At 43.8% G+C, this 12,726-nt stretch overlaps 1 protein-coding gene across 1 annotated transcript in view; it reads right to left on the bottom strand.

Annotated features, from left to right (window-relative positions):
- Positions 1–3,781: 3,781 nt before the first annotated feature.
- Positions 3,782–12,726, bottom strand: part of LOC115472745 (kelch-like protein 20) — a 61,690-nt gene continuing 52,745 nt past the window's right edge. The window contains exons 7-8 of the mRNA XM_030207128.1: positions 10,972–11,078; positions 3,782–4,346 (exon numbers count right to left, since the gene is read on the bottom strand). Coding sequence (XP_030062988.1) covers positions 4,274–4,346; positions 10,972–11,078 — 180 coding nt within the window. The 3' untranslated portion in view covers positions 3,782–4,273. The remainder of the gene's footprint in view (positions 4,347–10,971; positions 11,079–12,726) is intronic.

Raw genomic sequence — 12,726 nt, 5'->3', positions numbered from 1 at the left:
GGTAGTTAGCACTTTATTGAATGCTTTTTGAAGGAAGAGGGAATGAAGGCCCCCATGGTTTTCCGTTTTTCTGGCTACATTTGGTAATGCATTACAGCAGCTCCCTCAAACACAGCTTTACCTTGGCATGAGTGGTGTCACCTGCTGGCTTGGTACTCTGAGCAGAGAGAGCAGGGTTCTAATCACACCTCATTGGTTGACCTGTAACCTCCAACAAGGTGAAGTTTCTGTGTGTGACCTTAGGGGATCTTTTACAAAGCCACTGTAATTTACCGCTCACTAATCCGAAACTACCACCGACAATAGTTCCTGCGCCATTTCAGCCGCTTCATAAATTTTTTTTCTGTAGCGTGGCGCTAAACCGGCTGTAATCAGGTATCGCTGCATGCTGATCGGTTACTGGCTGGTTACCCCACCTCGGTGGGTGCCGGTAAGTTCTCCCCGCCGCATGGACACGCAGTAATGGTTATCTTACCATGTGGCCATTTCATTTTTGGGGGGCATTTTACTTGCTGCGGTAAAAAGGGACCTGGCGCACAGATTAAATCCCCCCCCCCCCCACTACTACTGCAGGACCCTTTTTTCCGCAGCTTAGTAAAAGACCCCCATAATTTGTGAGCCCCTTCATTTGAACGTCATAAATAGGTCAACAGCACGCCTCTCTGCTGCTCAGACAGCTCTGATCCAAAATCCGAAAGGCCCTAGGAGCTTGGTATTAAATTACACAGTACATGATTTTGTCTTTGTGAAGATGTGTTGAGGGAATGTTCATTATGTCCTTTCTACCTCTGTCACTCAAGGGACAGAAGTCAGCAGAGCAGAGTAACAGCCATGGCTGCTCATTGTTTACTTCAGGTAGTCTCTCTGCATGTGTGATGGCGATAGGAGCTAGCTGCTGCCCAGTGTAGCTTTCAAAACATAGCGAGGGTGGGGTTGTGTTTTCTCTAAATTAGTCCTGCAGGGTGGAGGGCAGCCTTGTTCTGTTAGGCAGATTATTATTAGTATTCCTCATTAAATTTGGGAGGGAGGGTGGGTGATAGGCATGCATAGGAAGAGATTTACTAGTGAGAAAGCTTGCACATCAGTTGTTTTCTGTTATACTAGCCCAAGCCTTGTGTGACATTACTGTATTAGGGCTGAAAATATATTGTGATACTTATCTGACAGGCCACTCACCGCATCTGGGGAAAGATAACAGAGCTGCCGCAGCATAGCCAGTGAGAGATGTTCTTTTTTGTGCTTCATCAGTAGACCTTCCACATCTAGCCCAGAGAGGTTACTGATTTTAGTCCCACTTAAGTGTCTAATTCTTTTTAGTCCCTCTTAAGTGTCTAATTCTATCAGTCAGGACATCCTCTGCTCTACAGATCTGGAAAGTTGGGGGGGGGGGGAGGGGAGTGTCTAAAAGGGCAGCTATTAAAAAAAAAACAACCAATAGTCCAGGGGGAAAGTATTTTTTTCTTCCATTTTTACAAAAATCCTGTAGTGACTCCTGAATTAGAAGAGTAAGGAACATGCTGAAAGCAGTTCCCAGTTTGTTGGCAAGGATGCATCCCAGTGGCTGAGCAGGGGAGGTACTTTCTCTATATCTCACATACACACATCCTAGAATCATATCTGTATGTGTAATACTGCTGACTGGACATAATAAAAGTGAAGTACATTTTGTTTTAAATAAATACACCTTTATATAATATATTTTTGTCTAGAAAGTCTGTTCTAGCTGCTACTGCCTGTGTCAGTGGTATAGCCAGATGGGTAGGCCTAGGGGCAAAATGAATGGGCATGAAATTTTTACCCCCCCCCCCCTCCCCCCCAACTCAGCTTACAATATAAATACCTTAACTAGCAGAGATCCCAAGCCCTGCTGTTGAAGATCTCTTCCAAAGGTGTCCAGAATTGGCAGCAGTGTTCCTGAGCCATAAACACTGGCACTTCATGTATGCTTAGTTCTCTCATATGAACTGAGCGTGTGTGAAAACTGAGCAGGCATGGGGTGCTAGCGTTGATAGGTCAAGAAAGCTGCTGCAGTCTGCTGAGCTTGGCAGAAGGGAGTTCTGGGTGCCTTCAGAGAAGGTCTTCAGCTGGCAGGGCTTGAGGATCACCACCAGCTATGGATGTACCTCTGGTGAGAAGGCCTGAGCTCAAAGTGGATGGGCCCCTGCCCACCTATGGCTACACAACTGTAAGCAGGCTCCTCCCTTACAGTTTCTACCATATTCCTCGTGTGTCACACACTCATCCTGCTCACTTACTGTTCATATTGGGCAAGACTAGTCTGTGGCTGTGAAATGTAGCTAAAGTCAAAAACCTCATACTGGGTAGTCCCATTGCTCAGTTGGAGGCTTCAGATTTGTAGAGCTCCTTCCCCTGCAGAAATACACCTGAGCTTGGTTCACCACACACAATATTTATTTTACTCGGTTGCATTTCATGCCCTTAAACTAATATACCATTTTTTAGTTGCAAAGTGGTCTACAGCCACTAGGGCTTCTGTTCTTCATTGTATGTAAACTGTAAATGTAAGTGTTTATTCTGAAAGTACTAAAACCAGTGCTATTGATGGGTTCCTTTGCCAGTGGAATCAAAGATGTATGTTGCACTTAGGAATCACCAGTGCAGAAAGGCGCAGAAACTGTGGTGCACTTAAAGCGAGTTTGGGGACAGATGAGAGAATACTGGGGGAGATGGTACTTTTCCAGGGTTTATCCAATAAACCTTGATTTAAATTTGTCTTTTATCAGGGGATATTTATTGGTTAAAACCTAAAATCAGAAGCCCCCTACATTGTAAACAGCAGAAAAATAGAAGTGACCCATTGAGGCGGTCCGGTTTTTCCTGCTCAGACTGCGGAGGCTAGGTCCCAGCTTCTAGTTGTAGAATTTGATCTCTTGTAAGACATCACTCATGGATCCAGGAAGTTTTCTCATCTTCCTGTGCTCACTTCACCCTCTTGGATAATCTTAGGATTTGTCAAAGTTTAGATATGTTAAGTAGATGGTTCTCAAGCATTGATTCTTGATTACCTTTTTTGTGAAATATACCCAGATAGTATGAAAGATGCCATTACAGAAATCTTGCCACAAGCTTGGCAACAGTGGACATACAGATGTGCATCAGGGTTAGAAAAATCTTTCCAAAAGCTGGAGTTTCTGCAGGTGGAGGGCCAGGAAAGAGTGGCATGGCATTGGGAGCATCAAGAACTTTAAACTGAATAACCACACTGCTGAGGCTTTTTCATTTATTTTATTTTATTTTTTTAGTTCGTGCTGTTGTAATTTTGAGGAGGAGGAGAGGGAACGGGAGGTGTACGCATGTGTGTGTTTACAAACAGGTTACATCATCACAATACAGATGTATTCCATCCACCCAGACAAAAGGATAGAAAGTGGTGCATCCTCTCCAGGACGAGCCACAGAAAATCTTTGGAATTGTGCGGGGCAGATGTTGAGAAAAAATTGCCTAGTGTAATGTGCCTTTCTGAGTTGTCTGCATTCACCAGATGGTGTGTGAATTCCCTCCAGCAAGGGGCGAGAGAGCTCCTGTAGCCTTTCAGGCCCTGATGCTCAAAAGTAAACACCGGCGCTAGAGGTCATTTGGCGCTGTACTAGCACCTGCATTTACCAGCACAGAATGTTCAGAGGAGTCTAACAAGGGAAACAACGAATGCACCAGGCACTAGCGCGGATAGCATGCAAATGTAGTCAAGCTCATGTTAATAAGGTTATTTTCTATTCCTCCTTAATGCCTGAAACAAAACTGACTTACTGCTGCAAAAAATAATGTCAGGTCGGAGCAGGCGTTAGGCTGCTGGAAGAGAGGATTCTCTCATGAATCTTTCTGCAAAATCTTCCGGATTTGATTGCTTTTGGCAGCAGAAAGAAGCCCATGCAAGCCCTTAAATGCTGGTCATGAAAAACAGACCCAAGCGAAAACACACTTTGGCATTTGTTTCCTGCATCTAAATATAAGCATCCAAGCTAAAAAAAAAAAAAGAAGCAGCTTATAGTTAGGCCACAGAAATTAGACACCAGTGTGTGCTTCACATTTGAGTTTTGCTAGGAGTATGCACACAGGAGCCAAGCTTACCGTGGAACTCTTCCGCACATGCGCAAAAGCACAATCCTTTAGCCAAACTTCCTATTGCTTAATGCTATGAGTGTGTCTATATTTGCGTTAAGCATTAGGATGTTCTTCTGCATTGTTCCTGCTGTATTTTTAAGGCGCTATTCGGAATAGCGCCGGAGTTTTGAGCATTGGGGCCTCAGGATCATCACTCATAGACTTCCATTCTCACAACACCAACTCCACCTCCTGGATGCCGCTGCTGCATGGTGGTGAAGAGTCTAAGAAAGAAAATAGAAAGAGAACAAGTTTTCCTTCAGGCCAGAGCTGTTCTTGAGAATTTTACCTCCTTTTATCTTACTTATCAGTCAGTAATACTTCCAGCTTAGAACCCAGACTGGGATCCTAGCAGCATAAATGTTTAATTGTAAACCGAGGGGGCGGGGAGGAGAGGAGTTCCCAAATATTATACTGTGGAACCATGCAGGGGCGTACCTGAGGTTCGGCGGTAGGGGGGGCAGGGGCTAGAGTGAGGGGGCACATTATAGCCCCCCCCTACCGCCGTCAGCAGCCCCCCCCCCCCCCCCCCCCTGCCAGCTGAAGCAATATTTTAAAAAGCCGGAGGAAGTGGACCTCGGGGTAGGTGACGGCGGTAGGCGGGGGAGGGAGGGTTAACGGCGGTAGGGGGGTCCGGGGCAAAATCTGCGGGGGGCCCAGGCCCCTGTGGCCCCACGCAGATACGCCCCTGGAACCATGGGACTCTGTGTTTGGACTAAACTCCACAGAACATAAACTGTCTCCATTTCTCTCTTCAGCACTCCATGCAGGCTTGGAGTGCTATGCAAAGGAATAATTACAGTAACAGTAATTTCTGAAATGCTTTAAGAAATGAATATGCTGCTCCCAGAATAACTACCCCCAATCACTTTTTAGAAAAGGTTTTCAATAGAAATCAAACAAAATAAAACATGGAAAAGAAAATAAGATTATACCTTTTTTATTGGACATAACTTAATACATTTCTTGATTAGCTTTCAAAGGTTGCCCTTCTTCGTCAGATCGGAAATAAGCAAATGTGGTAGCAGATAGTTTATATAAGAGAAACATCAAAGCATTACTTTGACAGTCTGACAGAGTGGGAGGGTGGGGGTATGCATGGGGACATCAAAGCATTTCAATGATATTCTAACAGGATGGGTGTTGGTAGGTGAGAGGAGGGTGATAAACAGAGAAATACAACTTCATGGTTTATAATGGGCTAGAAAACCCAGATCCTTATTAAGTCCTGTCTGTCGGGTGTCAAAATATTCAATCATTCTTACTTCAAAGGTCTTACGTTCCTGTATTGTTTAAAATTACCTTTCAGTATTCTTACTGTGAAATCACTGGTGCAGTGTTCTGATCTTGTAAAGTGTTGGCCCACAGGGGTGGGGGCTTGACTAGCACCAGCTATTTTCATGTGATGTCTGTGCAGATTGAATCTTGTCTTAAGCATCTGGCCTGTTTCTCCAGTATAGCATCCTTCGTTACATTTTTTACACTGAATGATATATACCACATTGGAAGCAGTGGCGTAGCTACGTGGGGCCTGAGGGGGCCTGGGCCCCCCTCCTGGCGAACCCGCCCCCACCGCCGCCTACCTTCACTTTTGCTGGCGGGGTACCCCACTCCCCGCCAGCCGACGTCCTCTCCATCCTGCTCCTGCTGTTGCATGCATTGCTGACGTCCTGCAGGACGTCAGCAATGAATGCAACAAGAGCAGGAGCAGGACGGAGAGGACGTTGGCTGGCGGGGAGTGGGGTCCCCCGCCTGGAAAAGTGAAGGTAGGCGGCGGCGGCGGGAGGGGGTCGGAAAAGACGTGGGGGGGGGCGGCAATGGCAGCAGGGGGGCGGCGCCGGGGGGAGGGCTAAAATGTGCCCCCTCCCCTCGGGCTTTGGACCCCCCCCCTCCCACGGAAGTCTGGCTACGCCCCTGATTGGAAGATGAGCATGTAAAAGATTCCTTTATGTTGAATATTTTTCCCTTGTGAATGACTGTGGGGTCCTGTGAAATGTTTTGGCATAGCTTGCAGCTGGATACATTACAGGGAAACATGCCCTTTTCTTTTTCAGTCTATGTTGGGAGTTTACTTCTGATCAGCTTGTGTTTTAAGTTTGGTGGCTGTCGGAAGGCCAGTACTGGTGGGGATGGGAATATCTCTTTCAGTAATTCATCTTTCTGGAGTAGGGGCTGTAGGTCTCTTATGATTTTCCTCAGTTTCTCCAGCTCTGGGTTGTATGTCACTACAAGGGGAATTCTGTCTGTGGTTTTTTTTTTTCTTTGTACTGTAGCAGATTTTCCCTGGGTGTTTTGAGGGAGGAGGCAATATTCTTGGAGATTATTTTGGGGTTGTAGCCTTTCTGTTTGAAGGATGCAGTCAGGGTTTCAAGGTGTCTGTCTCTATCCTCTGGGTCCGAGCAGATACGGTGGTATCTTGTGGCTTGGCTGTAAATAATGGATCTTTTTGTATGTGAAGGGTGGAAGCTGGAGTTGTGGAGGTAGCTGCATCTGTCTGTGGGTTTCTTGTATATAGATGTTTGTATACAGCCATCAGTTATTTCACCCCACAGGAGGGACAAAACTACAAGCTGGATAATTACATAGAAAGTTTCAGACATAGGGTTAAATCACAACTTTCCAACAAACAAAAGAGAATTCTGTACAATCTTACCCCACCAGAAAGAGCGGCCATAAGAACTCTACAAACTAACGAATGCATTATCATCAAACCCGCGGACAAAGGAGGCGCAGTGGTAATTATGGACACACAAAAATACATTGAAGAGGGGCACAGACAGCTCTCAGACAATAAATACTACAGGAAACTAAGTGAAGACCCCACAAAGGATTATACAAAACAGCTAAAATACCTTATCAAAACATTCCCTACACAAACGCAGTCTCATCTGAAGAAACTCATACCAAACCAGCCTTCTGCGGGCACATTCTACATGCTACCCAAAATCCATAAACTTGGAAACCCTGGCAGACCAATCATATCAGGTATTGGCACACTCACGGAGGAAATATCTGGATTCATAGAGGGAATTCTGAAACCTCTCGTACACAAAACTAACAGCTTCATACAAGACACCACAGACTTTCTGAATAAATTGAAAAATATCAAGCAATTCCCACCAAACACCCTTCTGGTCACGATAGATGTAGAATCACTATGTTCGCTGTTTTTGGCAATTGTTTTTCTGCGAAGACTGGTTTCTTCTGTGTTGTGGACAGAATCACTATACAGCAACATTCCACATGCGGATGGCATAGCTGCATGTGGGAGACTCCTAAAAAGATCCACACTGGACCATCAATACTCACCAGAAACTGTTACAAAATTAATCAAATTTATTTTAACTCACAACTACTTCCGCTTTAACAATGATATCTATCTACAAATAATGGGCATTGCAATGGGTACAAGGACAGCACCCCAATATGCCAACCTTTTTATGGCTGAGCTGGAAGAGACATTTCTGAATACATACCAGACCAAACCTCTAAAATACTACCGGTACATCAATGACATTTTTATGATTTGGACGGAGGGGGAAGAAACTCTGAAACAATTTTACTATTCCTTCAATACATACCATCCTACAATCAGATTCAAAATTGACTACTCCCCAGAAAAAGTCAATTTTTTGGACACCACAGTCTCAATCAGTGATGGCTGTATACAAACATCTATATACAAGAAACCCACAGACAGATGCAGCTACCTCCACAACTCCAGCTTCCACCCTTCACATACAAAAAGATCCATTATTTACAGCCAAGCCACAAGATACCACCGTATCTGCTCGGACCCAGAGGATAGAGACAGACACCTTGAAACCCTGACTGCATCCTTCAAACAGAAAGGCTACAACCCCAAAATAATCTCCAAGAATATTGCCTCCTCCCTCAAAACACCCAGGGGAAAATCTGCTACAGTACAAAGAAAAAAAAAAGCCACAGACAGAATTCCCCTTGTAGTAACATACAACCCAGAGCTGGAGAAACTGAGGAAAATCATAAGAGACCTACAGCCCCTACTCCAGGAAGATGAATTACTGAAAGAGATATTCCCATCCCCACCAGTGCTGGCCTTCCGACAGCCACCAAACTTAAAACACAAGCTGATCAGAAGTAAACTCCCAACATAGACTGAAAAAGAAAAGGGCATGTTTCCCTGTAACATATCCAGCTGCAAGCTATGCCAAAACATTTCAGAGGACCCCACTGTCATTCACAAGGGAAAAATATTCAACATAAAGGAATCTTTTACATGCTCATCTTCCAATGTGGTATATATCATTCAGTGTAAAAAATTTAACGAAGGATGCTATATTGGAGAAACAGGCCAGATGCTTAAGACAAGATTCAATCTGCACAGACAACACATGAAAATAGCCAGCGCCAGTCAAGCCCCCACCCCTGTGGGCCAACACTTTACAAGACCAGAACACTGCACCAGTGATTTCACAGTAAGAATACTGAAAGGTAATTTTAAAACAATACAGGAACGTAAGACCTTTGAAGTAAGAATGATTGAATATTTTGACACCCAACAGACAGGACTTAATAAGGATCTGGGTTTTCTAGCCCATTATAAACCATGAAGTTGTATTTCTCTGTTTATTTCTCTGTTTATCACCCTCCTCTCACCTACCAACACCCATCCTGTTAGAATATCATTGAAATGCTTTGATGTCCCCATGCATACCCCCACCCTCCCACTCTGTCAGACTGTCAAAGTAATGCTTTGATGTTTCTCTTATATATACTATCTGCTACCACATTTGCTTATTTCCAAACTGACAAAGAAGGGCAACCTTCGAAAGCTAATCAAGAAATGTATTAAGTTATGTCCAATAAAAAAAGGTATCATCTTATTTTCTTTTCCATGTTTTATTTTGTTTGATTTCTATTGATAACCTTTAAGAGTGGACTAACACAAAGAAAAGGTTTGAACTCAGGGGGATATGATTGACCCTATTGATTTGAAAAAAAAAATGTGTCATGAATGATAACACAAGAGGGTGTACAATGGCATCTTTAAATATGGAAGCATTAGTACTGGGCTAGGTCTCCGTTCTGATTCAGAGCAAGACTTTCTTTTTAACACCCATCACAGGGCATTCTGGAACCTGTGGTCTTGCATTTCCCATTTAAAAAGCAAGACAATATATTCTAATATCAAGTAAGGCAGGGGTTCTCAGCCCAGTCTTCAGGACATGCCCAGCCAGTGAGGTTTTCAGGATGGCCATAATGAATATGCATGAAAGAGATTTGCCTACAATGGAGACTCTGCATGCTAATTTGTCTCATACATATTCACTGTAGATACCTTGAAAACCAGGCTGGATTGGTGTGTCTCGAGGACTCGGTTGAGAACACCTGAATTAAGATAAATATTATAAAAAATCTTACAAATGACCTAGGTCAGGCGTCTTCAAATCCAGTCCTTGAACTCCACAATCCAGCCTGGTTTTCAGGGTTTCCATAATAAATATGTGTGAGATCTATTTGCATGCAATGGAAGCAGTGAATGCAAATACATCTCATACATATTCATTGTGGAAATCCTGAACAACAGACTGTGGACCTTGAGGAATGGATTTGAGGACCCCGACACAGGAATTTATTATTGGTGTTTAATATCCAATTGTCCAAAATGGGATGCGTGGAGGGGCATAATCGAACGTGAACGCCCATCTCCATGGGCGTCTATCTCCGAGAACGGGTATGTGAAGGGGCGGGAAAAACCGTATTTTCGAAAAAAAATGGGCATCCATCTTTTTTCTGATAATACGGTTTGTGCTAGCCAAATGCATCGGATTTGTGCGGATTTGAGCTGGGCGGTATTGTTTTTCAACGATAATGGAAACCAAAGGCGCCCAGCTCAAAAACGACCAGATCCAAGGCATTGGGTTATGGGAGGGGCCAGGATTCGTAGTGCACTGGTCCCCCTTACATGCCAGGACACCAACCGGGCACCCTAGGGGGCACTTGTAACAATTAAAAAAACAAAGCAAACTACCTCTGAAGTCCATAGCTCCCTTCCCTTGGGTGCTGAGCCCCCCAAAACCCACTCCCCACAACTCTACACCATTACCATAGCACTTATGGCTGAAGGGGGGCACCTAGATGTGGGTACAGTGGGTTTTGATTTACCACCACAAGTGTAACAGGTAGGGGGTGATGGGCCTGGGTCCACCTGCCTGAAGTCCACTGCACCCACTAACAACTGCTCCAGGGACCTGCATACTGCTGTGATGGAGCTGGGTATGGCATTTAAGGCTGGCATACAGGCTGGAAAAAAAAGTATTAAAAGTTTTTTTTTTGGGTGGGAGGGGGTTAGTGACCACTGGGGGAGTCAGGGGTGGTCATCCCCGATTCCCTCCAGTGGTCATCTGGCCATTTAGGGCACTTTTTTGGGACTTGTTTGTGAAAAAAAGGGTCCAAAAAAAGTGACCCAAATTCACGCTAAAAATGCTTTTCTTTTTTCGATTATCGGCCGAGGACGCCCATCTCTCCTCGGCCGATGAACACGCCCCAGTCCCGCCTTCACCACGCCTCCGACACGCCTCCAACTTTGGCCGCTTCCGCGACAGATTGCAGTTGAAGACGCCCAAAATCGGCTTTCAATTATACCGATTTGGGCGCCCACGGGAGAAAGACGCCCATCTCCCAATTTGGGTCGAAATATGGGTGTCTTTCTCTTTCGAAAATAAGCTGGATAGTGCCCTGACTGCATAAAACACAAGAAACCAAAAGTGGGTTTATTGATAGCAACTTTTAAAAAAAGGTGTTAGTTAAAAGGATAACGTCTTATTGAATAGCACCTGGAAGCTGAGCAGGAGAAAATATATTCACCTCCATGTGTTGGTTTCTGGATCAAACTTTTCCACTGTATTCAAATGGATCGTACCATCAAAGCCGCCCACTGCCAGTAAATAGCCATTGGCAACAGCCAGACATACCTATACAAAAAAGAAAGGTAATGCTAGGGCTCAATACGATAGCCTCTATCTACCCTTATAATGCTACTTTTCCATTTTCTCTCACTGCTCTGGCATCTGTGTCCCTTACTACTACTTACTACTACTTATCATTTCTAAAGGGCTACTAGACGTACACAGCGCTGCACACCTGAACATGAAGAGACAGTCCCTGCTCGACAGAGATTACAATCTAATTAGGACAGACAAACAGGACAAACAAGAGATAAGGGAATATTCAAGTGAGGATGATAAAATAAGGGTTCTGAACAAGTGAATAAGGGTTAAGAGTTAAAAGCTGCATCAAAAAGGTGGGCTTTTAGCTTAGATTTGAAGACGGCCAGAGATGGAGCTCGTAGAGCACTAAAAGAGATTTAGGATTTCATTACTCAGCTTTCAAAATTCAAGCTCAAGCTGAGTTACATTCAGGTTCAATAGGTATTTCCCTGCCCATGAGGACATTAGCTCATGCCTTTATTTTCAGTTTGTTACATGCATGTTTCAGGCATGTTACATGCAGGTACTGCAGGATTTACAGTCAAAATTTGTACCTTCCCTGTTTCTCGGCCTATTGCTTAAGCCGTTCAGTGGCTACTCCTGCAATTTAAGGGCTAAATCTACTAATGTGCTTATGAGCGATCACTATACAACTTTGTATTTGTTATCCACCGACTGGGCAAACACCTTTGACAGTACTATAAAAGCCACATTGAGCCTGCAAATAGGTGGGAAAATGTGGGGTACAAATGCAACAAATCAATAAATAAATGAGATCTTTTTACAAAGGCACACATTGTTTAGCTCACGCTAATGATTAGCATGCACTAAATGCTAGAGGCGCCCATAGAAATAAATGGGCATCTCTAGCATTTAGCACATGCATATTTAACGCATGCGCTAAAAGCGTGCCTTTTTAAAAGGGCCCCTTAGTTCGCAAAGAGGCCCTGCTGTCAATAATGAGGCTTGCCTTAACACAAGATAGTAAATGTAGCTTTAAGTTTGTAGTTGAGACAATGGCGGATTAAGAGGCTTCTCTAAGGTCACAAGGAGCAGTAGTGGGAGAAGCAGGATTTTGACCTTGGCTTCACTGGTTCTCAGCCCTCTGCTCTAGCCACTAGGACAAGGGAAGTTTCTGAGACTTCGAACACTCTTTGTGACAGCCAGGGGAGACCTCTTAAGAAAAAAATAACTTAGCACAGTTGCCCTTATTGCAAATTTTGACTTGCATTAGGAAGTTAGAAATGTTATGTTCTTCACGTGGTTTTAAACTCAATAAGGATAAAACCAAGTTGCTCTGGTTAGATCAAGTGGGCAAGAATATACCTTCAGATTTAACATTCCCTGATAGCTCCATATTAAAAGTTGGCAGGATGTCAAAGATATTAGGTGTATATTTAGATACATCATTATCTTTAAAGCCTCATGTTGATGCAGTTGTAAAATCTACTTTTTATCATTTGTAATATTTAAGAAAAATCCATTCTTGCTTTGTGATGAAACAGTTTGATTCTGGTTCAAGCAGTAATCCTCTCTAAATTAAATTATTGTAATGGCCCATATTGTGTTCTTTCAACCAACTTGACTGCTAGACTCCAAGTATTGCAAAACACTGTAGCTAAGATGATCATGG

The sequence above is a fragment of the Microcaecilia unicolor genome, chromosome 6, assembly GCF_901765095.1.
Source record: "Microcaecilia unicolor chromosome 6, aMicUni1.1, whole genome shotgun sequence".
Taxonomy (NCBI): Eukaryota; Metazoa; Chordata; class Amphibia; order Gymnophiona; family Siphonopidae; genus Microcaecilia; species Microcaecilia unicolor.
Note: the sequence above shows the minus strand (reverse complement) of the source record. Positions and strands in the feature narration are given on the sequence as shown.